The 26,830-nt window shown below is 42.4% G+C and overlaps 2 protein-coding genes across 3 annotated transcripts in view; both read left to right on the forward strand.

The window, feature by feature from the left end:
• Positions 1–8,601: 8,601 nt before the first annotated feature.
• The window catches only part of LOC6611249 (neuronal acetylcholine receptor subunit alpha-7), a 52,001-nt gene continuing 33,772 nt past the window's right edge, over positions 8,602–26,830 (forward strand). Inside the window, exons 1-2 of one of the 2 annotated variants that reach the window (XM_002035768.2) lie at positions 8,602–8,724; positions 9,682–10,632. The gene's annotated coding sequence lies outside the window, so the exon portion shown is untranslated. Of the gene's footprint in view, positions 8,725–8,910; positions 9,007–9,681; positions 10,633–26,830 lie in introns of those variants that run through there. The other variant, XM_032720198.1, reaches the window with a different exon arrangement.
• On the forward strand, positions 15,944–17,241 carry LOC6611246 (protein draper). Its single transcript, XM_002035765.2, has one exon. The coding sequence runs from the start codon at positions 15,997–15,999 to the stop codon at positions 17,128–17,130; it is 1,134 nt and encodes a 377-aa protein (XP_002035801.1). The 5' UTR covers positions 15,944–15,996; the 3' UTR covers positions 17,131–17,241.

Below are 26,830 nucleotides of genomic sequence, written 5' to 3' on the forward strand. Positions count from 1 at the left end.
TTGCTTTAAAATATTTGATTTCTATCCTTGTAGATTTAGACTAGATCCTTTTTCAAAGCACGTTAATGTCATTTAACTCTTTAAACGTATTGTTTGTATTTTTTGATTATTAAAAAGATTTTTCCATAGCTGAATAAATGAATGTTTATATTTGTGTTTTACAAATTATTAAGTATTCGAATTTTAAAAAATTGAAAATGTTTCCAATTAGGCAGTCAGCAAAAACTTTAAATGAGAGCGGACTTTATAAAATAAAATTTCATGCAAGCGCAGCTGAAACGGAAAATGGTATAAAGTCTTTTGTTCAAACAAATGCGCATATTTCAATTAAAATATACATCAGCACAGTTGAAATCGGTTCACTGGTGCTCTGTTTTTATATTTGCCGCTCGATTTTGGTTGGGTCTATTTGCATTTCACCTGCATTTCAACATTTACTTTATCCTATTTGCTGATTTTGACGGCATTACGAATTTGTATATGAGTGCATATGTGGAATTCGGGTGAGAAATAGTTATGCAGTGCTGCTGCAGTCCTAGAAAAGAGGATAACCACAGTTGAAAAGCCGCAGAAAGCACTGCAATGAACAGAAATTTTCAGATATTGAACAAAACCAGAACCTCCCCCAAATAAAACGATTATGACTACACAAATTCGCCTGTTGCCACATTGTTGCAATGTTTATTAATGCAAAATGTTGGGTCTGTGCCAAAAGTGCTGTTGTCTTTGTTGCCTTAGTGGGCGTCCAATTTGCAATTGAGCCAAAGGTCGGTCCACAGCAATTGTGAAAGGCTTTCGAACTGAGCCAGAGTGCAATCCCGAAACAATCTCAGTGTCATCATAAAATAATTAGAGTGCGGTTGACTTGGTGTGCCAAGGAGACGGTAAACTAGGCGGAAAATCAAGAGAAATTAATTGTGTTCAGGGAAAATATCAATATATACAAACGGAGTCATTGCAAAATCCTGTAGAAGTGCCAAATAATTGCAGCAAAAGTTATTTTGAATTTCTGAAAACTTGGATTTCTGTTTTGTAGCATACTTTTGGGCGGCTGAGGAAACCGTAGTTAAGTTTAACTTATTCGCCTAGTAATGCGCCAGAAGCAACTTTCTTTCAGCAGTTTCCTCACAATTTTCCTTAAACGTTTTGTTCTTTCACCCCCAGCCAATTGAATTCGATTTCCCTGCCTGAATGCGGTTTTAAATTATACTACCACAACAACTTGGAGCCAGTGCGCTGGCGAACTTTGACTTCAATGTCCCCGCAGATACATATAAACTCGGTCCTTGCGCTAAAATGACAAATTTAATATGTACTTCTTGTCTGCCGCTTGTTTGTTTGCCTTCTCGGCGCTTTAGCTGCATTTTCCTTTTTGGCCAATGCAATAAAAAAGAAGAAGAAATTACGATGACTTGGCCAAATGCCAGCTGGAGCGCGCGGAAGGCAAAGGACGGCCGACACATTTGCCAGAAGCATTGCAGATGGTCGGGAGCTCAGGAAAAGCGGAAAAATGGCAGGGGAAAGGAGCTGGAGCTGGAGCAGGAGCAGGAGCGAAAGGATATCTGCACCACACTCACCAAACTGTTTTTATTTGCCAGCAAGTCTAGAGACTCGAAGCTGAATTGCAGAGGCTCTCCATTTTGGAGTGTGTATATATGGGTATTAAAATATTTTCCTACATATTTCAGCTGCCAAAATTATTTCAATTTAGTTCCGCAAAATAAATTTGCTTCCGTTTTTGTCTGCACTTGGCTAGCAGTGATTTCTTTCGTTTTCATGCGATGAACATGAAAGTGCCATATTATATACTTAAGCGAATCGTATTTATGACAAATTAAGTCTTTGAAAACCATAATTTAAGACACTTTCCCGTAAAATAGAATAATTTCGGTAGTTGGAAGAAAACTTAATTTCGTTCTTAAACATATTTTTGTTCAAACGTTTTTAGTACTGAAACAAGAGCCGTTTTCCTCGACTAACAGATATCCCTTACTCAGCTATATACTGCAAATTAATGCTACTTTCTCTTTCAATTATTGGCATAGTAAGATAAAATATTTGCTTAATGAGAACTTGTAGCTGTGCTTTATTCATTTTAAAGCTTATTTAATTTTCAATTGTTTGACCTAACCGCTTTAGACACTTGCACATTAATTTCCCCTGAAATCTGGCCAGCTTTCAAGCAGTTTGGCCCATTTTTCTCCTCTATAAATATTTCAATAGGCGCATTGTTCTTTTTACAAGTTTACGGTTTTTCTTTGCCAAACTCCCACACAGGACTCATCCGAAATGCATGTCCCTAACCGAATTTCAACTTCCTCGACTCATTGTAATTGCAATTCTGAAGGTTGGCAGTGTGCACACAACGGGTCGCAGAAATGGAGCTTAGTTCCCAAGTCGTATTTTTTCCTACCCACATTTAATAGAATTTTTGGCTTATTTACTGAGCCAACAAATGCAATGCGATACAATGCGAAAATTAAAGATACTCCCGCAACAAATACTGAAATGCGTTAGATTCAATTTATAAATGGGTAGAATAATCACAGTTGAAAGTCTCATTTAGTTTTTTTTTGCAGCAATTGAAAGGGATTAGCCGAAAAAGCTCTTACAGTCATCAGTGCCCTTTCTGAGCCAAAACCAACAAAGAAAGTTGGAAAGTTTTCATTAGCGGAAACACAAGGCTGCATTCAGTTTGATAGTTCCGTTTGGAGTTTCAGTTAAAGTTACAACAATTTCTTGCAGCTGCGTGCATGTGCCACTGTTTATTTATTTTGGTGTGCAGTTAAAATTTTGGCATGCCAACAATGGTCGAACTACGGACCCGGACCCGGACACGTATGCGGATGGGGATACGGATAAGGACCAGGACCAGGACCAGGACCAGGACCAGGACACGGTCCTGAAATCGCTGTAAAACTGACTGACTTTCGAGCCACATTCACATGTATTTTTGCCCGGCGGGCGGTGGTGCTTTTCCGGCTCCATGCCATTTCGTATTTAATTTCATTTGAGCTGGCCCAAACCGAGTCCTAGTTCCTATTCGAATCCCGGTTCCAGGCCTGTAAAAACATTCCGTTTGTGGTCGCCCGACCAGGCCGGACTTCAATTTGTTTTCGTTCCACGATTCTGTGTTTTTGTTTGCCCTGCTGCACAGCCCTCGTAATTTCAGTGCATTTTTTAGTGGGCCAGAAAAGTGGGCGAAATGTGGGCGAAATTTGGGGCGTAGGCGGTGTTGTTTTAATTGCTGCTGACAACGAAACTTTCAACAAATCAGAGTCGCTCGTGTCCATCCAAACGGACAACTGGTGCAAAAAGGATTTGCAAAATGGATGATGGCGAAATGATTGAATAATCGACGTAATTTTCTAGGGATTTGCGGTGGCAGTAGGACATCAACAAAAATAAACTGAATATGAATTGAGTGAAAAGTTTTGCATGCAAATTTTAATTCGGAATTCAGTCGGGGATTGGGAATAACTAACCTGGGATTTGTCTGGATAAAATAAGAGTTATATGAAATCGAGATTGCTACATTTATATTCAGATCATTTTGCAGATTTTAAACAAGACGTTTTTATCACTTCCGTATATAGTAACCGCACCATTTTTGACATACTCTATATATACTATATCACTGTGATGGAAAGATTAAGCCATCAAGACAAGTTGGAGAGTGAGCTGCATTCCACGCTTCCTTTGCAGATGGCGATGCAAATTTGTTGACAGTCGTGTGCAAAGGGCGAATTGAGTGATATCTCAGCTTTCTCGGAGGCAACAGCCGTAATAAAGCCGCCCTTCCGCCCACTCCGCGCCACGCCTCCTTTCTCCTTTCGCCTTTCTCGCATCAAAATGGCTGACTGCACACACATTTCCGGAAGGGAACGCCGTGTTGCATGCCAATAAATCATAACGCTCTGACTCCGGACTGCACATTTATATGTATGTGTATATATGTATTTCGATATATGTATAGGAGTGTGTATATAGCGAAAAGTGCGGGCGGAGGCAATGGCCATTCGCTGGATTCGAAGGGTTTCCAGAGCGGTAATGGTGCAATCGGCCATGTTATTATTGTTGCTGTTCATATTATTATTGTTCGCCATCGGCACGATTGAGTTCGTTTCGTTTGGCCCTTACGTTGTTGCCGGATAACTGGCTGCTCTGGCCAAGTTGACTTGTCATAAAAATTGAAATTGTTATCAACTCGTTCGTGCGTCGGACATTCAAGGATTATTGCATTAAAGCAGCCAGAACGAAGCAGTCGGTGTACAAACAGCGCAAAGGACGAAGAGTGAGTGCACAATGAGTGTATCGCTTACGGAACTGCAATATTAAATACCCTAAGAGAATGATGGGTCCTTAAAGTCATTGCATTTCACAGAACCAAGTAGAGCTGCACCGGAATGTTTTGGCTCGAACGTATCTGCAATGTGTACTATACATCTATGGTGTCACACTCTATTGCATAGTTTAGAAGATAACAATACGTTGTGTTTATCTTTCCTGATGTGTGCCAATTTGCTGCAAGTTTCTATGTATTTTGCCAAAATATAATATTTTTATAAAATTTATTGAGCGCACCAAGCCATGCCACCCGTGGATAAAGTATATGAATGTGCCACTGGAGAGCTTAATGGAATTTTCGCGTTCAGGTGCCACGCCTTCGACGAAAGTGGCTGCAGTTGGTTAAACTTCCGGCTGTTCCATACGGATTAAAATCCCGATAAAGTCTTTGTCCCTGATGCGTTCGCTTTCTGCCATTCTCCTTCGATGATGGGCCGATATCAATACCGCCCGTTTAAATCGTCCTGGCAACAGTATTGCCTATCGAAGTGCCAATAAATTTCCTTCGCTCGCTGTCATTTATCATGTTTGAGTCGGTTGGAAATGAATAATGTGCAGCCAGCATCGATATGAAATGCCAAATGAGCATCGAGCATCAAGAGCCAATGCAATTATGGCAGTCGTGTATCTTTACGTCTTGAGTACTTCGCATAAGCGAATGCGGAAATTGGAAAAGAAAAGGGGAATTTTTACCTGATTACTTACCTTCTTTTTATCACTTTAAAAGAGCACTTAATTTGCGTTTGCAAATATAACTTCTCTTTTAACTGGTAATGCAAAAACGATGTTTTTGAAATATTTATCCATTTTCTCCCTGCCTAATTGACTTTAGGCGTCAGGCGAGCAAATTAAATTGCCCAATTATTGGCTAAACTATTTTTAAGCCTCGATGTCCTCGACACGGTTTCTGGTTGAAAGTAGAGAAAGCAGAGAGCCGAAAACTGGAAGAGGACACTCGCCAGGCGCAATTCATTTGACAGTCACGAAATCAATTGGAAAAGTGAATAAGCAGAAAGTGAGAAACGAAATCAAGCTGCATAAATTATCGAGAAATCAGATCGGCAAATTGGAACAATTGAGTGTCACACTGCAAATTCCCAGGCACTGTCAATTTCGCCGAAGCCTCAAATGGAGTTCCTGTGCGGCCTTGTGAAAATGGCTCGCCAATGAATGTGCCATCCTTTGCCATTTTCCGCTTTCTTTTTTGTTTTTGGCACTTTCTTTGCGCCACCAGTGCAGCCACGTTGCACTTGCAGCTCTCGTTGCAAAATGGTGTCTTGCAAATGGGTCGTGAAATCAGCCAGATGCCTTGGTTTTAAATAAAAAGCCTTTCTCACGCCTGCTTTTCCATGGAAATCCATGGTATGGTATCCACTCTAAATTGCAGTTTATTTGCGGTTTGTTGATTTTATTGCAGAACTTTGTTTACAATTCTGCTTAAATTTCATTACACGATCCGCAACGAAAGGAAGTGGGCCAAGGGAAAAGAGATTTGCGGGTGTGTGGCAGCGTTGGATTGAAAATGAATGCCAAAACCTTGATATGAATTAATATTTGAGCAGGGCTGCCAAGTGGAGCAGACATCCAAAGGGAGTGGGGCTTGACCGAGCCAAATGGACATTTGTTTGCATGGAATGGACATTGGTTAAATGGGTCAGCTCGTGGCGATTGATTGGCGCGCACGTTGGTTTTGGCAAATATTAAATTCGGAAAATGCATTTGAGGCACTTCTCCATTGCGGTGAAGTATTTCAATCAACTTTCCGTTAGTGTGCTGATGTCTCACTCACTTTTCGAATCACTTGCCAACATTAAGGTAATCATTCAGCCAAGGCAAAGGTTAAGACAACTGAAAAGCACCAGCCCACAAAGGCAGCTAACAATAATGTGGGGGAAAACCCAAAACGCCAGCGAAAACACGAAGCATGAAAAATCAAAACAAATAAGCCAACAGGCAGGCAAACAAAGTGCCAAGCAAATTAAATAAAATCCGCACAAACAAAGCAATGTGGACCGGGCCAAAAAGAGAGAGCGGCCAAATGGGGAGGCGCAAGGATACACATGCACACAGAGACACAGGATACTGGATACTGGATACTGGAGCAGGCCACTTAGATGGCGGTTGACACAGCCACAAGGAGCGAGTGAGTGTGTGTTTTTGTTTGTGATAAAAATGAAGCAATTGAAAGAGGCCGCGACAAATGCCACCAACAATGGCTGAAAGCCGCCGACGGAAAACTGAGCCGGAATGGGTTGCGAATGGGGAGAGGAAATTAATTAGCTCCGACTCTGGTTAGCAATTTTCATTCAATTATAGTGCGGGAACTAATCGCAAATAATCAGGTTCAAATTGCTCTAAGTACTTTCTTTAAAACAAGCGATTCTTTCTACAATTTTAAATACACATTTACCAAACTATTTAACAAATAGACTGACCAAGTTAGCCATGTGTATATAAATTGTATAGCTACATAACTATCAAATTGTTAATAATTAAAAATATCTTTTCCTTTTTTTAATACTAATTTTTGTGGACCAACCTCCAACTGAGACTAACTCGATAATTGAAATATGTGGCTGCCTGAAAGTATGCAACAGTGCCGAGGAATATTACGTATACGTAATTAATGAGGTGCGACTACCATGGCTTGCTAGGATGGATAATGAAAAGTGCATATTTATCATGCAAAAACAGGAGCAAGATCCTTCAGCTGGATTTTTGGGCGCGGCAGAGTCGGGGTTGCGGAGCCGATGCATATCCTGCGGCCACATCCTGGCGCAAATACTGGCATTATCAGCAGCCTTCATTCATGGATACCAACCGATGGCAGAATGGCGAGAAAAATGTGAGCAGGAAAGCCGAGCAGGTCCTGTCTGCCTCCTGTGTCCTTCGTTCACTTTGCAGTCGGGTGCGCGACCCGAAAAGGTTTGAGAGCCACTGGAAGGACAAACAGGGATAACTGCAATGGAAGGTTTCTAAGAGCTTAAAGCTCCGAGCTTAAGAGACAGCTGCCCCACAAGTGTTTAGGCCCGAAGAGAACCGTGCAGTTATGCTTTGCAGCATCTTGCCTTTTCCCATTTCGCTCTCATTTTCTCGCTCTGCGGGTGCCCTGTAGTTTTGCGTTTGTAAAAGCCATTTTTCATTCATACGAACTTACTTTAAATTAATTTTTTTGTGGGGTCATAAATCATTTTTGGCTCTGGACCTACGCATGAAGCGTCTGTGTGGGTGCCCATCAGCGCGTTCGTGTGTCCGTGTAATCGCCTATTGGTATGGGTGTAAGCTCCAATATCGTGTATTTGGCATTGCGTGTATGAATGAATGTGTTCTCTGTATTCGCAAGACTTTCAAATTAGTTTCGATTGAACTGATGAAGGTGAAAATCGGCAGCAGTAGGTCAAGTTAGCTGGAATGGCAGAATGTTAAAGAAATGGTATCTGTGGTGTGAGGGTCGTAAATGATTGTAATTTATGTACATGTTATCGAAATATTAAACATTTTTAGTTACTCATGAAACCTGGTAAATAAATCATTAAAAGAGAGCTGTAAATTTATTTATTTATTTTAATTTAAATATACCTTTATTATGTTTCGTTCTTTATTTGTTTTCAAATATACACAAGCAGAATAGGTTTCAAATAGCAAACAATTATTAAAAGGTGTTTATTATAAAATAAAATGAAAAGGGGTAAAATGCATACATTTAGGTAAATAACATGAAATTATTATTCGAATATTTCGAAACATCTTGAGTTGACCACGCACAACCACCAATGCGATGGGCATCGACAGGATTGCCCCGCACCCTGTATACATGTGACCGAGGGGTAACTACCACAAGCGCAGAGAGTGCCCATCTCCTGGCGCTCTCTTACAGCCTCCGACGAAAGCTCGCCGGGAAGAGCTTGAAAGCTGCAGGAGACCCACACACTCGCATATAGCGAACACTTTCCAGGCTCCGTGGAGTCACGAGTCCTGACGGCTGGCAAGGACTCGTGGCATATATATGTGCGCCTAGGTACATGTTCCAGCCTTCACATCGGCAGCGCATCCCCAAGCAGCGCTCGGATTTCGAATTCCTGCACAAGGATGTGTCGTGGGATGCCGAGGCTCGGGCTCGTCGCTTTCGTGCTGGCTCTCGGCTCCAGCAAAGGACTCTGCTTCTGCAGCTAAAGGACTTCCAGCGCCGCCTCGCTGGCAATGCTGCACGGGCATCGGGCTCAGTTGGTGTTCCGGTTTCGGGTTGTGCTGTCAGTTGCCTTTTTGCACAGCGGCTGAGCGATTGAGCGATTGAACGATTGAACGGTTGGACGGCTGAGCGCTGGAGCGGTTGAGAGTGTGCCATCGGAGCCGGAGAGTCCTAACGCGTTGCCCGTGGTCTGTGTCCGCATCCGTATCCGTATCTCCGTGCGTCTCTCTCCGGGTGTGTGCGTGTGCGTGTGGTTAAGTGTGTGCCTGTTGTCTGTCGCTAACGGTGCGCGCGCGTCTGTCTGTGTGAGTGTGTGACTCTGTGCGTGCCCCTGCCAGTGTGTGTGTGTGTGTGGAATTGTGTGTGCACAACAATACCATATATCTTATATACTAATACCAGTGTGCCCACACTCGCACACGGCCTGCAAATAAAATATTAGAAACAGATATATACAACAATTCCAGCAGGTAAACCCATTGAACTATCCAGGACTTTCTATAGTATGCACTTGATATTCAGTAGCAAGTGTAATATGAAACATAACGTGCCGTGAACGTCCTTTTCGCTCTCTTTGTCCGACTCTTTTTTTTTTGGTCCGGAGGTCGTGTGTGCGTGTGTTTGTGAAAATTCCATCATCATCATCATCTGTATCGGTTTAGCCATTATCATTCAGTTTATAGCTGTACACAAATTTTCGTACATCCTTCCTGCCTCTATTTTATTTTTATGCCACCGATTTTGTCATTGCTATTACTTTCGAGTTCTGGCAAGGAAGCCTAAATGCGAATCGCTAATTGACCATCAGGCTATCAATATTCAAAAAGGAAAGTATCTTTCAGATACATGTCAAGTGCAACTCTCGCGCTCTCTTTCGTTCGTACATGCTCGCTCTCTGTCTTCATTTTACATATGTGTGTGTGCCTGTATAACAGGTGCCAAAAAATAAATGGCAATGGTTACTTTTATGTTCACATTGTGTGGGCGTCTGGCTGGGAAAAAGGGGTGGCACGAATGAATAAAACCGAATGATATGATATTCTGGGCCATTATCAACAAGTGAGAAACTCGTGATTATTGCTCACTGAATAATAAATGGTTAATTTCATTAACTAAATTAAATGTTATTCCTCTCCACTTTGTAGCCGTCGACACGCATTCCATATGCAATGGGTGCCAGAACTAATAGCGGATATCGGAATAAACAAATATAAAACCACATACAAACAAATTTATAAGCTAAGCAATATTTAATTCGGTTGAGTGAAATTCACAAGAAATAAATCAATTTTAAAGTTCTTCAAGCCGCGGAAACAAATACTAAGCCGCGAAAACTATTTAATCGCTGAACTGAATAAACGCATAAGCCCACGACTAAAGCAATTTTGTAATTCAAACAAAGGGAAACCACACTGAAAATACTAGTTATTAATTAATGGCGATGGCTACTCACAAGCAAACTATTTGAGCCAGTTGTAAATATTAATAACATCATTGAACATAAAATGCATACACACCCGAAATTCCAATCTCACTTAATGTCAAGCGAATTATAATATCCATACACAAATAATACAAACAAAAATCCATTTAAATACAAAGTGTTCTATTATATAGAAAACTAAATTCGCAAATGATGTATAAGTTCTCGATAAGCAACTGAAACACGCACAAGATTGATACAAATTTTTAATAATAGTACATTAAAACATAAGGACAGTTCAAGCACAGCTCAATTGGCTGATGAACCTAAGTGGGAATAATTCGGAAATTCCTTGAAAGTCTTCGATTGACGGAAATTGAAAAAAGTCGATTAACTCGATACATACATACATACATAATCGCATATAAATAAATAATAATCATTATTGAATTTAAAATAAATTACATCAACTTCATTACTTATCAACCAAAAATTCTGGGAGACAAATTTGATAAAAAAGTTTAAAATAATATTAATACGCATACAACAAGTTTAATACACGAACCAGTAACGGGAATAGTTCTACAAGTAATTATTCAACACAATCAACGCAATCCTTGAATGCCAATTGGAAAACCCTTTGATTGCATAACAAATGGAGAAGGGATAGAAGGTGAGTCTCTTAATTACAACCTCAATGCAGGTATTTAAGTTAATTTAAAGTAGTAACTTCGAAATGGATAGATATAATTTACCGAAAGCATTATTCACTTTATTTCCAAGGCAAGTTAAGGAGAACAGCTTCAGTGTCTTGTTTTGATTTAATATTCCGTTCCGAATATTTTGGAAACAGCTAAAGTATTTCAAAACCTGCCATAGCCACAGAGGGGTTCGTATACCCAACGCCATAACCGCAGGCATTATTTCAGCTTTCTCCATCGCTCCTGTGCAGTCGGTTTGAGTTGATTTGGTTTTTTGTTTCACTTCTCGGGCGAGCAATTTAAAATTGTTCCATTGACCTTTCGACGACCACAGAGCCACATTCAAATACCCAGCTGGCGAGTAAGTGGGTGTCCGGGTGGGTGGTCTGTGCGTGGGTGGGTGGGTATTTGGCTGTCCTGGTGGGCTGGGTGTTCCGGAGCAATGCCCAAAAGCAAACAGAGCAGCCAGCAGCCACTCGGAGGACAATAAAAAGCAGCGCACAATTGCCAAATAAATAACTTGACGCTCGCTCCGTCGTGGGTTTATTTGCTCTGGTGCCGTGGTTTTTGGGCTTTGGCTTGATTTTCATTTTCATTTCGCAAGGCACACACACGCGCTGCCAAATACGCACACATACACACACTTGGCACGACTACTGTTGCATATTAAAATTGCTCCGGCTTCCTGTTTTGTTTTCATCTCTTGCACTCGCTGCTCATTTTGGCCTGGCTCTTTTTCATTAATAATATGACACAATTCGCGCTGCATTGTCCCGAACTGGCAGCGCCCAAGAGCACTTTCGGCTTTGCCGCCTCCTTACGCTCATTATGCCCATTTGTGGCTTTGTCTTCGGCTACAGCACCACGGCCCAGACCCAGACCCATTCTGGCCGGGCTCAGGCAGCATCTTTGGCCATTTCATTCATCATTCATTCATGCAGACTCCGGCACGCCCAGCCACCGCTGCCGCCCACAAAACACACTCACACTCTTAGTCGTCAGCAAATCCGAGTGCAAACAGCGGGCCTAAGATACAAATTGCACTATTATACACTATGGAATATACCCTGGCAATACCTATAAGTCGGATTTACTCAAAGATTTTTATAGTTATTCAAGAAAATGTATCATTTCAATATTGTTACATTAGTTTCTGCTTGTGCATCCATAGAATAAATAGCTCAATTTCATTTAAAGTTGACATTTTTCCCACATCAAAATCTCCCCTCTTTCATTGCACAACTTAATTTGATTGCTTCAGTTTCGTACAATCAAGTGTAATAATACACATTGTTTGAAAGTGAAAACCGCAAATCTATTGTCCTTGGACCAGTGCCATTTGGAAAGAGTATCCCCGAAAGTAATTCACTTCGCGCTGCCCGCCTCGCAGCCTCTCGCGTTTGCCGACGATGTCCTTAATTATGTGCCAGCAGCCCTGACTGACTGCCACACTGCCACAGTGACTGCTCAAAGGACATCCAAAGCCTCCAGTCTCCCTCCGCTCCTGCCCACTCACCACTACACAAGCACGAGCACACACACACACGCACGCAGACTCGTGCATAGGACATAGGCGTTGTCAGGATCTCGGCAGTGGAAGTCGCAGTCGCGACTGTTACGTGGCGCTCGTGTATGATGACGATGTGTCATGTTGGACTCCGGGTCTCGGGTTTCAGAGTCCTTGTTGCGCTTGTTTTTATCGCCCTTGTTTGGCCGTTGTTGATGAGTGTCGTTGTTGTTGGCCGCTTTTGAAGAGCGCTCTTCTAGTGGGTGTCATGTCCGCTTAGTTGTTGCCCCTCCTGCCCCAGCTGCTCCACCTGCCCCTCATCCAGCTGCTGCTGTTTGCCGCCGTGCTTTGAGGCGACGCCGCTTTGCCTACTGCTTATTTATGTATGAAGGACCTTAAACTTTGCAGCGGATGAAAATGGCCGCAGTCGAGTGAGATGAGTAGCTGAGTAGCCCATGAACCAAATTATATACACGCCCACCCACCATCCACCCACTGCCAGCATACATATAGAAGTGTAACAAATGGCGTCGCTACTTTTTTAATCACAGCCGGCGACGCAGTTTTCAGTTTCACTTTTCCATTTGCAAAGTTTCTCACGTGTGTCTTCCCCAGCCTTTCCTCAGTGTCCTTTTTTTGTGTGTTTTTTTTTATATTTTTGTAATAGTAGTCGGGCCAACTGGCTGCTGGCAAGTCCAACGCTGACAAAAAAGCTGACAAACAATGCTCACTTTTTGTTGGACTTCTACGCCTCAGCTTTCTGCGCTTGTTCCATTAACCTTCGCTTCGCGAATGAAAAAGGGATTTAAGGTTAACAATTCGCTGGCTTTTTCTTGGACCACTTAATATTAGCCGTAACTAGGCCAGTGCAGAGGTTGGTAAATATAGAAATGGATAGTTGGATAGTAGCGAAGGCAAAAGGTCAGCAGAATTCGCAGATGTTAGGTATATATTCGCTAAGAGCAAGAAGCTGATGTGAGTCCTTGAACCGAACTTAAGTGGTCATAACCATTTTATGCATGACCTGGAAAGTTATTTTTAAATGGAAATAGAATTGCGATACAAAGGTATTTAATATATTGCCATTTATTTTTTAACACTTTTACAATTTATCGAACCATTTTGAATGGAGGGCATAGCCAAAAATGTGTTTTAAGGTTTCGGAGTGGGCAGCTTTATGGGCACAACTTCTTCGGCCGTCATAATTTGTGAAATTTTAGTGCTCATTCGAGGATTTGTCTGCTAATCTATAATTAAAATTATTGTCGTATCATTCGGGAGCTGGAAACTTTCGTGCCACCAAAACTTTTCGCCCGCAGAGTGCGGGTCGGAGGGCTAAGGTGCCGATGGAGGCTTAGCCATGAAATGCCCCAACAAACTGCCAGTTAAACCGTCCATAGCAAGTGAATCTTGAACCTGCGAGACCCAGGACCACCTAGTTTAACCCAAACTGATTGGGAGGCAGCTACGTGCCTGTGCATTTGAGCAGCAGATGTCACACGAGGTGGGCCAAAGTTTTTGGGTCCGCCAGCAACTTAGATAATTTAACAGTTCCAAAGAAGGGACAGGAGGGGACTTGGACTTCCTTGAACGCTTTTCGGGAGTTTACCTCTACGTGAGATAATGCAAATTTATGGCTGGCAATTAGCAAGTCGCGAATCGCAGTCGAAGCTCGGCAATAACTCAAGGGGTGGCCACAACTTTGACTAGGCCCCCGACCTAATTGCAGTCGCCGACGTGAGAAATCTCGACGAGTGAAGAGCTGGTTGGGTTACGTTTTCCGCTTTTCGGGTGTCATGGGCGCCGTGGGTGCTGCGGGATGCTGTGAAGACAATGAAAAACCAAAATCCAGTTAGCGAAACCCCGTAAACCATTAATTATCTTAGGCGGCGCCTCGCATATGTGATGTGGGCAACTGGCGGCTGCAAAAGATACAAATATACGAGTACGCCGCCAGAAGATACAGATACGGGCTGACTGTCAGTGGCAAGTGGCACATGCCGTTTATCTGTTATCCAACAGTTATACTTTGCACACCCAGTATAACTGGGATAACCAGCACAGCCACACTCGCTCAAAAGAAGAACGTCGTGCCGTATCTGTATCTTTATCTGTGCGATACAGATACAGATACATAGCCACGCACACACACACACACACACACACGGAACAAGGCATCAGTTGCAATCTGACTTCAATTCAATTATTTTAGATTAGAATGTGACTGTGTCACACACACTTTTGTCTCTATGTCAGCTGTCATTCATCCGTTCATATGTTCCATAAAGTCAGGCCGCGGGGCGAAGAGTTGGAGCATTTTGCGGCACAGGATACGTGCCCTATACGCCGCCTGTTCCTGCATTGACACTCGTTCCCATATACCCACATCCATCTATATGTACTCGTTTCTGTATATGAACACATGCACATATGTGGGGTTTCGGGTTCACTGTGAATGTGCTCAACAAAACATTGTCCCAGAGATCCCGACTCGAAACGAGCGTGACAAAAGTAACAAATGTGCGACTGCCACCAGCCCAATGACGTCAGGCTTCCTGGGGGCCAGAATTTATTCAAGTGGCTCAAACATTTATGAGTTTCATCCTGCCAAATTGATTTGCGTTTTGTAAAAGCGCATTAAGCTCAGCCTGCCAATGAGTGACCTCTTAAACGCTTTGGGGATCATATTTCAATTGAGATAATTGCTCGACCGAGCTATGTGGAAAGTCAATCGGAAAAGCATATTATGCAGACTGACTGTAAAATGTATTTTAATATGGATAAGCAAAGTAATCACATTTCACCAGTGTTACATTATCATTTTCTATGTTTACTAATAGATATAAGGTTTTATTTTTTCCCACCGTTTCTAAAAGTCAAATGGTCCACGATACCCAAAATTACCATAAGGAAACTATTTCAGTCAATTAAATTGGATAGAAAAATCTTGCCTGCTGGGAAAAAGTATAATTTTTCGTTTCTATCAGAAGAAAACAGCTAGTTGAACAGGTAAAATTCCGAAAAAGCAGGTACCAAAAAGGACCATTTGATAAGAGTAAAATGGAAAAAATCCTGGGACATACTGTTTAGACATGAAGTAACGATAAAAAATCTTACTCATTTTTAAAGAACGCAGTAGTGTAAAATGATTATTATTTTCTATTAGATGTGGAGGAAGTCGTGAAGTAAAAATACATCAATGTAAACCGTTTAGTTCCGCTCTTTGTGAGTCATATCGGCAACGATTCTCAATGGAAAACAATTACATCTTTATGTTATGTTATTTTCAGCCTTATCACCGTCTTTATGCGGGCAACTTATAAAGCGGGTTTTATGATAATAACTGAAAAAGGGACACTCATAGATAGGGCACTGTGATAAAGAGGGGGAGGTTCAAAGTCAGAGAGATCAGAAATCCGGTGGTGACCTTTGGCAGCGGCTCAGATATGCTGCAACCCTCCGAGATCACAGCACTAAACGAAATTGGGAGATGTTTAATATTTTGTATAATTAAATGGGTAAAAATATATAATTTTCTTTTGTTAAGCTATTAAGATTTTAATTAATCCAATGCTTAATTATCTGAATTATCTTAAGCATCATTCCGCTTAGCGCAACATTTCGATGAGATTGTTTTCAGTGTAGAGAGCGATTGTATCTAGCTGCGGATGTTGTTGTGTCCTATCTGGTGGCCTGCCTGCACTCTCTGCCGATCCTCCCCGCAGTCCACTGCCTGAGTGGCCAGCTTAGCTGTCGTCCGCACTTCTTGTTCTGGGAAAATTCAGTTGTGTACCGACTGCAGTTGCGAACGGACAAGTCAAACTGGAAAATGAAATTCATCTGGGCCCTGATTTTGGTGCTCGGCTCCGTTGCAGCAAACGCTGAGCGTGATAATTACTGCGAAAGGAACGAGACGATTCGAGCCACAGTGCCAGTGACCAAACAGCGGGTTATAGTGAAACAGCCCTCCAAGTGGAAAATCTGGAAGAAGACTGAGAAGATCACAGAGATCTACGATTCCGAGGAGGAACAAGTCACCCACCGGCTGGTACGAGAGTGCTGTTCCGGCTACTTGCAGGTGGAGTCCGGCTTGTGTGAGCCCATCTGCAGTCGGGGCTGTCCCGCCCACGCCAGTTGTGCCGCTCCAGATCGCTGTGAGTGCATTTCCGGCTACGTGTCGGCCAGAAATCACCAGGATGGCAGCCACTACTGTGAACCCATCTGCGAGACCCCATGTCCTGCGGGAGCTCAGTGCGTAACGCCCAATACCTGTGCCTGTCGCGACGGCTATACCCAATTGCAGCCAACTGACGATGGTGTGAGTGGTGGATGTGCCCCAGTTTGCCGGGTGGGCGATGGCTGTGCCAATGGCAAGTGCATCGATGTGGAACGCTGTGCCTGCAACTCCGGATATCGGTGGGATAAGGCCGAAGAAAGGTGTATCGAGCTGAGTGCAGAGTCAATCTCTGAGGAACTGGACACCACCGAGGACAACACTGATTCGCCGAGCACCAGTTCAACAGCCGCATTCACGGCCACCCACTGTCCCGATGACTTCGTCCTTTTCCGCGGCGAATGCCGCGAGAAGCAATTCGACAGTAATGAACAGGGTTGCCTAAAATCCGGCTGTGGTCCTCATCAAACATGCCTGGACTCCGGTGTATGTCAGTGCTCGGATGGCTATGTGACGGAGGAGAGTGGCGAAGCAACTGGAGAGCTCAGCTGTCGGCGCACTTTGCTCAATCAGATTCTCGGGCTGAATGAAGCCACCGACGATGAGGATGAGCTGAATCCCTGGACCATACCAATCATTGGTGTTGCCAGTGGATTCCTGTTCGTTCTGCTTATTGTGGGTCTCCTGGGTGGTAGACGATATCGCCAGGAGCGGGCTGCTTTGGCCAACAAGGAGATGGAGTGCCAGTATTCGAAGAAAACAGTGGATGTGGACGAGTGGGTGCCATGAGGGGGTCAGGTTCATCCCTTGGCGTTGGGCTGTGTTAGATCAACATTGATTGTTAATATTAAATCATTTTTCATTCGAAAATAAAGCGTATCAACTTAATCATAATTGTAATGCTTATGTTTTAAATGGCAGATAATAGTATGGTCATTTACAAATGTAGGGGCTTGATTTTTAAGCCAATTTTCTAATTCAACGGTGTTCCTTATCATTACAAAAAGACAGATAGGATAAGCAATCTTCATCATGACCAAAAATTAATGTTAGTAGTTTAAGAGGATTAACAAATCGGACAAACTATTAGATACTCCCATAGTTCGCTTCATCACTTGTGGCTGATAAATTTAAAACGTTTAATAAACATTTTACTCATCATATCTCGCTTACGGATTGTGAGTCCCTTAGCAGCAATATGGACTCATATGCTGATTACTGGCTTATGTAAATAAAATATTCATAAACATTCGAGGCAAGAGTGCTCATGCTCAGCACATCAGCAAACAAGCCAACTTGAAAATGGCTAAAAATACTCAGACGAATGAACAGACATATTTGAAATGTTATGTTTTCACTCACAACTATGTATGCTGAAGGACTTTTAAGTTATTGAGGCAGAGTGTGAGTCTCATATTTAACGTTATCTGTATTGGAAATTCTTTATTTTAGGGATTAAAATCCATCTAGATACATGAGCACCGTTGTGGGCCCACTACCTTTCAACTCATTTCAGAAACATAAAATTGCTACTATATATTTGGTTTATTATTAACAGCTAAAGCTACAAAAAGTGTTGATTCTGATTTAATGCGGATATTTTGAATTAAAAGGATTTATTTCTATGCTTAAGTAGAGGCATTATTTATATTATATTTTAAGCCGAAGCATCTGCTTCGAAAGTCGACCGCTTTTGTGTATCTGTATTTGTATCTTTGCGAAGTGTATCTGGCAGCGGCACACGGATCTTTTTAGCCATAATCGCTGCACATTTATATGTGTTTTGCACAAAGGAGCGTGGAGCAGAGCTTTAGGGTAAACAGGGAGAGCAGTGCCGGAAAAGAGCCGAGAAAATCCGCCGCAGAGAAAGTGCGAGCGAAGAGAGTGCGTGAGAGCGAATAAACATCGAAAGCGTGCAAATTCTAAGAAAAAGGACGATTTGTTGCAAGTGGATGGAGCTCACAACCACTATCTGCCCCCTTGGCAGCAAAAACAACGGGAATACTTAAAGCTTCTTTAATTTTTATGTTGTTTTCTTCTCTCTTTGGCGGTGTGCTGAGTATCTGTGTATCTGTGTTTGTGCTCGTATCTGTTTCTGTGTATGTGTGTTTATTTCCGCCATTCACTTTGATTGCTTTCACTCGTATCTGTGTGCGTGCGTGTATATATGTGTGTGTTTGCGTTGGGGTAACCTTTGCTGGTGAATATTTTTGCGTGGGAAGTCGCCCAAGGACATGGCCTGGCTCAACTCAACTTGACTCGACTGGACTCGCCTGCCTTTGCCTTTGCCATCGCCTTTCGTTCTGCCTTATCTTCCGACCGCTCTTCATTTTTACACATATTTTTTGCCCTTACTTTTCGCACAGTCTGCTCTTTTGCTGCTTAGTTATTTATTTATTATATTTTGCTAGCAAAAATTGTTTTAGCTTTGCAACTGGAAAGCGCTCTGCAACAGTTGAGCTAAAGCCTTGGGCAACTAGCGCACGGAAAATAAACTTTTCAAATGCATAAACGAATTATATAAATAGTTACCTCAAAGATTCCGCACTGATGGCGGAAAATGTTCAGTTTTAAGCAGAGCGTTTTCATGGTTCGTTTGTTAACGAATAGGGACTGTTAAAAATGTAAAAGGGTTGGGGAAAAGTGGTCGTAGCTAAATTTCAAACCTTAAGAACGTGATGCAGTTAAAAATGTTGCCAGAAATATTAATAGAATAATGAAGCATAAACATAAAAAAAAAAATTTTATAAAAATGTTCGTTTAAGAAAAATATTTGATATGTCAAGTAAACGAACATCATTTCGATTTTTTCCTTAGGATTTCTTGCAAATCAAAGAGTGCCTTCTAAAATTTCCAAGTATACAATATAAAATTAAGACAATAAAATATCGCCTAGAGCTTCAGATACAATATTCTTCAGTAATTGAATAAATAGGTGGTTTTGGAAAAATGTAACTTTTCCTTCGGCAATTGCAATTTTATAGCTTTTCTTACGGGATAACTTCACTTCACTTGGCTGAAGACATTCGTCAAAATCAGCAGCCAGTGCTCTTAGTCATTTCCCATCGCAACCTAGCGGGAGTCCTGCAAATTATTCAGTGTGTACTTGTTGATGCAGCCCTCGAATAACACTTACCACCCCCGATTCCTGCCTGCCACCCCAATCCACCCACAATTCACCCACCCCCCATTCCCTCAGCATCTCCTCTGCAAAAATGCATTGTCGGAAAGTAGGTCGCTGCAGTTTAGCTCGGATGCAGTTCGCTGTTGCTGCTGCTGCTGCTGTTGCTGCGACTCGGGAAAACGCAAACAGCAGCCATCAAATATTAACCACTAGTTGATCCTGTGCAATTTATGTGTGCGAATGTATGCCCCTGACACGCCCACCGCCAGCCCAATTAGGAGTAGGGGGAGTGGGCGTTAGCGAATGAGAAATATGCGAAACATGGCTGAATTTTAGGGCTAGCTACTTTATGTTCCATAAGCTTTAGGGCGGCATATTCAGTGGGGGACGCAGCAGGATCCAAAGGGGCGTGGCGCATGCAACTTCAGCTCGCCACTTTTGCCGTCACGCCCAGTTTAACGGCAGCAACACTGTTGACCTATTTTTCTCGGCGGTACGCAGACTTTGAAATTATTTACAGCACCGAAGAGAGAGATGGCCGGAGAGCGAGCGAGAGAGACGGGGCGACCGGGGCTAGAAAGAGAAAGAGAACGAGTGCATGTGAGTGACGAGGGCTGTGTGTTTCAATAATCACAAAATGCATGCCCCCTCAGCTGCATTCCATGATTTGTGCTGCTGCTGCTGCTTCACAATTTTTGCAAGCCAAGTTTGCAGGCTGCTTATTGTCAAGCCGTGGCAAGGCCACGTTTTTGTGGATGCAACATTTGTGGACGGTGCAATTAGAGAAACCAACGGCAGCTGCTGCAGCAGCAGCACTCGCACTCCTAATGCACATCCTGAAGTACGTTAATAAGTTTCGCATTTGAGAAACATGCAACTTCCAAAGGGAAATTCCCATAAAGCCCACTGCATATTGGAGAGCGTCTGCCTTTTACAAACTAAGGCCAAAGAAATAAGTTATGTGCGCACCTGGGCCACACACACAATTTGATATTTGCCCGTATATTCGTATTTTTATGATAAAATATCCGTGCGCTCTTGGTTGACCTAAAAAATCGTTAAATGTTTGAAAAAGCATTTTTTACCCTGCATTTTTTACTCCTTTTGCCTACTCCACAGCGCTCGCAACTGTGAGCCACCTTCTTCTCCTTTTTACCCAGCTTTTTATTTTATTTTATTTTATTTTAGTTCTACCTTTTAGAACGCAAAGTGCCCAGCCCGCAAAGCATTTAAGTTAATGCACATGGAATCACTTGCACCGTGTTTAGTTGTAGCTACACAAACTGCAGGTGCGTACACGTGTGTATGTGTATGTGTGCGCTGGCAAGCATATTTTCCAAGAATATTTACAACCATTTTTAGTTGGTGGTTTAAAAGAAGTAGAAAAAGCATTGGTTGAGTAGAGAAACCAACCTTGCAACAAAACATATCACTTACGAGGTTTTCAACCAGTTCTTGCAGCTACAAATTTAAAAATCGGGTCAAATTTGTTTGAAAGATGGGAAAAGTAAAAAGCTTTAGAAGAAAAAATCACTTAACACTGACAACAAATTTGGTTATAATTATTATTAATCTTTGCTGGTGTTGCTGCGACTAAAATTGTATTATGAGAGCCGTCGAAGATTGAACGTTGCTTATTAATTTTGAGATCGTATTTTACAGCTATGAGGAAAATATTCGGTCTTGCAGCAACATTTTGTGGCAAGGGTTGACTTTGGCCAACAGCTGCGCTTCAAATAACTTTACTGCCAAAGCAAACTTTCATCCGAGGGGCATGTAAATGTTGGGGCTGGGTGGGTGGTTTTTGCTTGTGCCTGGCTGCTCACCGGGCTGGGAGGTCAAGGAGGTGGGGTCGCTGGTGGGTTGGTGGGTCGACTGTCGTCGCACTCACTCCTCCACTGGCAGCGCAGCCCGCCGCCTGCTTATTGGAGCAAAAATTAATTGAAAATGTTGGTCAATTGCCTCGCTGGCAGCTCAGCTCGAATGGAGCTTGGGGATAGGAGGTGCTGGTGGTACGCAATCTGCTTTGCCTGTGCTCTGAATTACCGCCCGTGGTGGTGTTCCTGTCGGCGGTGCAAGCCGTGGCCCAGACTATAATCCCCGCCTGGCTGCAGCCACGGTATTAGTAATTATTATTTACTCCTACTCTACTGGTAAAGCAGATATTGCAGCAGCCACCCCACACCCCACTTCCAGCAACTATTTTAAATGCCGCAACATTAATTAGTTTTAATGGAGTTTCGGGAGGAGGGCGGGCAGAAGGCAGCTGGAATATCGGCGAAAAATCAACACACAAAAGGCCACATTTAAAATGCACTTAAGTCGTGGTGGATGGTTCGATCCGAGCACAAAAGCCCAGCTGTAAAGTGTTTCCATGCTTTACACAATTAGTTGGTTAAGCGGAGTACAAAGAGCTGCTAATCGAATTGTTTGGCAAAACCGAAACATTGCTTTATTCGCTTATATTTAAGGCCACAATAAATACATTTACTAAGAAATTTAATTCTCGCCTTACTCTTAAGATATCAAAGTTCGCTTAAGTTAATGCAGATGTATCTTCATGCAACTTTATAATATGCCGCTGTGCTATATAGTTTACTTCAATATTAAGGTAATAAAATTGATATATATTGAATTGAATTAAAGAACCACATATCTGCACACATTCGGTCTCTATATTTTGTAAAATAAAATTCATAGTAAATCCTTCAGCATCGTTTGTTTAAAATAACATGTTTTCGGTGACTAATAAACGGATTTACCACTACTCAAAATCCCAAATAAACTCTAATAATCGGCAAACATGAAATAAAGTGCTGTGGCAGACAGTCAACAAATTGCGAGTGTAATTGCCCCAAATTGATGTTGGCCAGGATGTCGTTCGTGCATTTCGCCAGCATGACATTATTGCAATGCAGCAGCAGTAATAACATGCAATATAGTCGAGTTATCTTTGAAATGCCATGCTAATGCATTTTGCCGCTCATCGTGCGCCAGAGCAATGAAAATCAAAATTAAATTGCGTGCAGTTTCGCTGGGATAGCTCTTTTCTTCAACGTCGCCGCCACGCTTTTCCCCAGGCTTTTCCCATTTTTCTGCTGGCACGAGGCTAACATTAAAATTTCTATGCGTGCCCCAAAGACGGCAACAACATGCGGGGAGGCTGGCGAAATAAGCAGGAACTTCCAGCAGCATCCAGGGCTAAAATTTTAGCAAAAACGAGCTTTCACCCACCCACGCTGGGCACGCACTTTCTCCACACACACACACACAGAAAAAGAGAGAGAGAGCGCGAGCAGAAGAGAGAGCTGCTCTCTTTGGGGAGAAAGCAGTGGTTGGGGGCTTTTCTTTTTTGGTCGGGAGGTGCTGGGTGAGGGGAGGGTGTTGGGGAATGGAGCAGCAACGCTTAATTTGATTTTGAAACCGAAGCACCCTGTATACGCTCTTTAAGTGTTTGTTTATGCGTGGCCAAGTAGGACAAGTAGGAAAATTGACGATAGGGAGTGCCGAAGGGAAATGGCAAGTGGGAAATGGGAAATGGGCAAGGAAGTTCCAGCCAGCAGCGCATCTGCCTAATAAAATTCATTTCAAAAAGCCAAGGCTGCTGCTGCTTTTCCCCTTGCCTGGCTCTGTTGTGTTGTGACATTAATTTTTACTTAATTTATTTTTGCGCCGTCGCAAAAGCATCCTCCTCGCAGCCCCTTCCCACCAAATCATCATCATCATGGGCATTTCAATGGTTTTCGGTTTTCGCTTTTGCGTTCGTTTTTCGTTACCAACAAACCTCTGTGTGTCCACCAACACACACACACACCAACAGTTTATATAGATTTACGTGTATATATATTTGTTTAGCAGGACCCCCAAAACACCGTTCCCATCCCCCCCTCCACCATCTTCCAGCTCATTTGCCGCTTCGACGACAAAAATTTCAGTTTTCAGTACGTTAATGTGCAGTGGGATAGGATGTGATGCGGGTGGGGGGTGAGGGGTTGTGGGTGTTGCGAGGGTTTCCGTTTGGACAGGGGTGTGTGTGTGAGCTTTAAGTGCCACTGAGATTGTGTTGGTGAGCGGGTGTCAGCTCATTGGAAATATGGGTCAAGTTGTTGCCGTCTGCGCTAAAAATTAAGTTGGCATGCCAGCTGCAGTCGACGTCGACGTCGGCGTCATCCGGTTGGCAATAATTGCCACAGCACATTTAGGGTTAATCCTATAGGGTTAATCCAGCAACAATATATACAGACACACACACATACACGTACACATACAAGGGCATGCTTTTGGCCCCCTTTGTTCGCCACGTTAATCGCCCCCAAAATGATTCTTATTTATTGTTGCAGTTAGATCGAATTTATATGGTTCCACAACTGGAATACTGTTAAATATGGGTGTATTTATCAGTTGGAGTTAAGGGATTTCAAGGGGAGGAGTTTTTCTTTAAAAACACTGCTGTATATATTAATACCCAGCGGACAATTAAGCTATTATGCGTTTCACTGTTTGTCTATAATTCGTTTGCTTACTTGTATAATTGATCCATTATTGCATTATCGCCTGAAATGAAACGGAAATGAAGCTTGCGAAAATTGCGTTAGACTTTATTGGCGTTAATGAGTTAATATGTTAAATGATATGCATTTCCATTCAAACGTGATTTATATGTTCAGTTATTTGTTTTTATTATTTGGAAATTTCGTGTATACTCAACTCATTTTGTTTATTATTGATGCAGGGGAAATATGGGATTACCCTAAATCCTTAAATGAGCTTTTTTAGTCCAAATATTTCGCACTAAGCACACATAATGCTGCTAAGAGAATGGAACAAGTGTGAAGCCCCTTTGTTATTGTGTTCGGGGTTTGGAATTGACTATTAAGGATTGTATTAGCCATATTTTATGTGATTTCGGTTACGGCCAGCGCCATTTGGACCTGCAGCAACACTAATTTGGTAAATCACGTTCTGGCCAAGTGTTGGCCCTTCCGAAAGGGGTAGAAAAAAGCGTTCTCCATTCGCTTGGTCTGTGGTCCCGAGACCTTGGTGTGTATCTACGAAAATCGGATTCTTGGCCATAATGGTCGTGTAATTTATTTTTGGTCCTGGACATTCTATATTTGGTCTTATGGGCCGTGTTAAATGCCAAGCTGTGCTGTTGCTAAAGCAGTTTTCCCAGGCGGAGGGTTGATCAAGGGGGCTGAATGGGCGGGGTCGTACCTTTTGTGTGCTTTTCTTTTATTTTATTGTTAAAAAATCGCTTGCTTTATGATATTTTGTTCGCCTTTTCATGTTTCCCCCTTGTCTGTGCGTATGTTTGTGTTGGTCAGCAAAGTTTGCTTTTTATGATTTTTAGTTTCGCCAGAGATGCGATGGTGCGTTGAAAGGGTTTGGACCACCATTCCAACCCATCGCATCGGTAATGTGTCAAGGAAAACGGGGATGTTGTCTTTCGGGGCGGGTTCCGTATGCTTCATATGGTCTGTCCCATTAAATTGGCCATATTTTTCGGTTATAAGCAGACGCTGAAATTGCATACTTTATGCCTTTCTCCGTTTTTGTTTGAAAAGTTCTGCTCAATGAGTTGGAAGCATATGCTTTCGAGAATGGGCTTTCTTGGCCTTATCATTTTGGGATATTAATAGTTGAATAACGCTGCAGTCTCGGAAAAAGAAAACATTTCACTGCTATCCAGAGTTTCCCATTTCTGGTCGTATTTATTATCGCTTCGACTTTCTTGCCCGGAATATCTGCGTTTTGGGCGCCTTCCACCCGTCCACGTCTACCATTCCAATTCAATTTCCTTTCAGAGAAGGAAAACTTGGGGTGATGAATTGCATTTTCAACGTCATTGGCAGCTTTTGCCTCTAGTTCCATTCTGGCCTTAAGTCTATTGAACTTTGACTTCGGTCCATGACAATGTTGATGCCTTTGCCTGCGTTCCGACCGAAGATGATAATGATGGTGATAGCATGGCCAGCAGCTCTGGCTCGCCGTGTAAGTGCAAATAAATTATTTTTTGAGCGGCAGGCAAGGGAAATATTTTACATTCGGGGCGGACAGGCTCCAAAATGGGCGTGGCCGAGGACTGGGTGCTCACAGTTCGAACTCTTTTGCATGCCATTCAGATACATGTACGTATATATCCCCCGACAAGCTCGTGAATATTTCTGGCTGCCGTTGTCGCTGTGCTGCTGCTTGTCTGGGCCACGTTTGTTTGTCGGTTGTTGGTTGTTTGTTGGCCATGTTCGGTCTTGCCTTCGGCTGATCATACCCAGTTCTGGCCCTTTCCATGCTTTTGCTGCCATTGTTGTTTGCATATTTGCATTAAACACGGCAAACACTTTTAACCAAACACATGTAAAGTGGTGTTGTCTCTCTGCCTCTTTCAATGTGTCGCCTGTCGACAAATATAACCGAACATAAATCATCCGTAGCAGTCGCATAAATAATGAATACACACACACACACTCAGTTCTGCACACCAAAGGAAAAGGCGATGTGTGGGCATTCAATGGATGAGTGTAAATTGTTTCTGCATTATGGACTTAAAAATTCTGTTGAATTTCGCATTTATTTTTATTTATGGCATACGTTAGACGACAGCAAATCATGTATTTTTAGAACACCTAATGTTCAAGAACAAAAAAATATTTAAAAATATTTATAACTAGCAACTTATAGATAGGGATGTTAGTTAGACAATTACAAAGTTCATTAAGCTCGAAGATAAAAACTTCTCGTACGCGAGTAACCTATGCGAACAAAAGAATATTTTTAAATGGACACTAAATTCTTGTCACATTCAAAAGAAACAACTTCAGCACACTTTCTCCTTATCCCTTCCAAAATTTCCGCAGTTTGTCATCAACTTTTCGCAGCTAGCTGGAAGCCAAAATAGGAAAAACAGATAAATATAACAGAAAATCCACTTGTACAAATATTAATTTTCCAGCATTGCGAAACTGTCGCCAGTTTTCGCCAACTCTACAGCAACAAAAATGAAAATAAAGCCGCCAAGGAAAGTCTGGTCGTAACATGGCTAAGAACATTCAGCACATAATTCTTTTTGCAAGCCGCAAAATAAAAACCGGTCGAGAGAAAGAGTCGGCCTGGGAAAAATGAAAAAGAAAAACAATTTCCACTTTTTGCCAACCGAATTCATAATTCATTGAGCCAGCTGTGTGAGGGAAAAGTGGCGAGTGGCGACCACACCAAGGGTTGGCTATCATTTACACCATGCAGTTTGCCCATTTCCATCTCTAGCCCCCCACTCCGTTCATCATGCAAAAACCATTTTTTGCTCTGTGCGCTGAAAATTAATTTGCTCACGCGCCAAACGGAAAAGTCTCTGGAGTCCGAAAAAATGGT

Source organism: Drosophila sechellia, chromosome 2L (genome assembly GCF_004382195.2).
Source record: "Drosophila sechellia strain sech25 chromosome 2L, ASM438219v1, whole genome shotgun sequence".
NCBI lineage: Eukaryota > Metazoa > Arthropoda > Insecta > Diptera > Drosophilidae > Drosophila > Drosophila sechellia.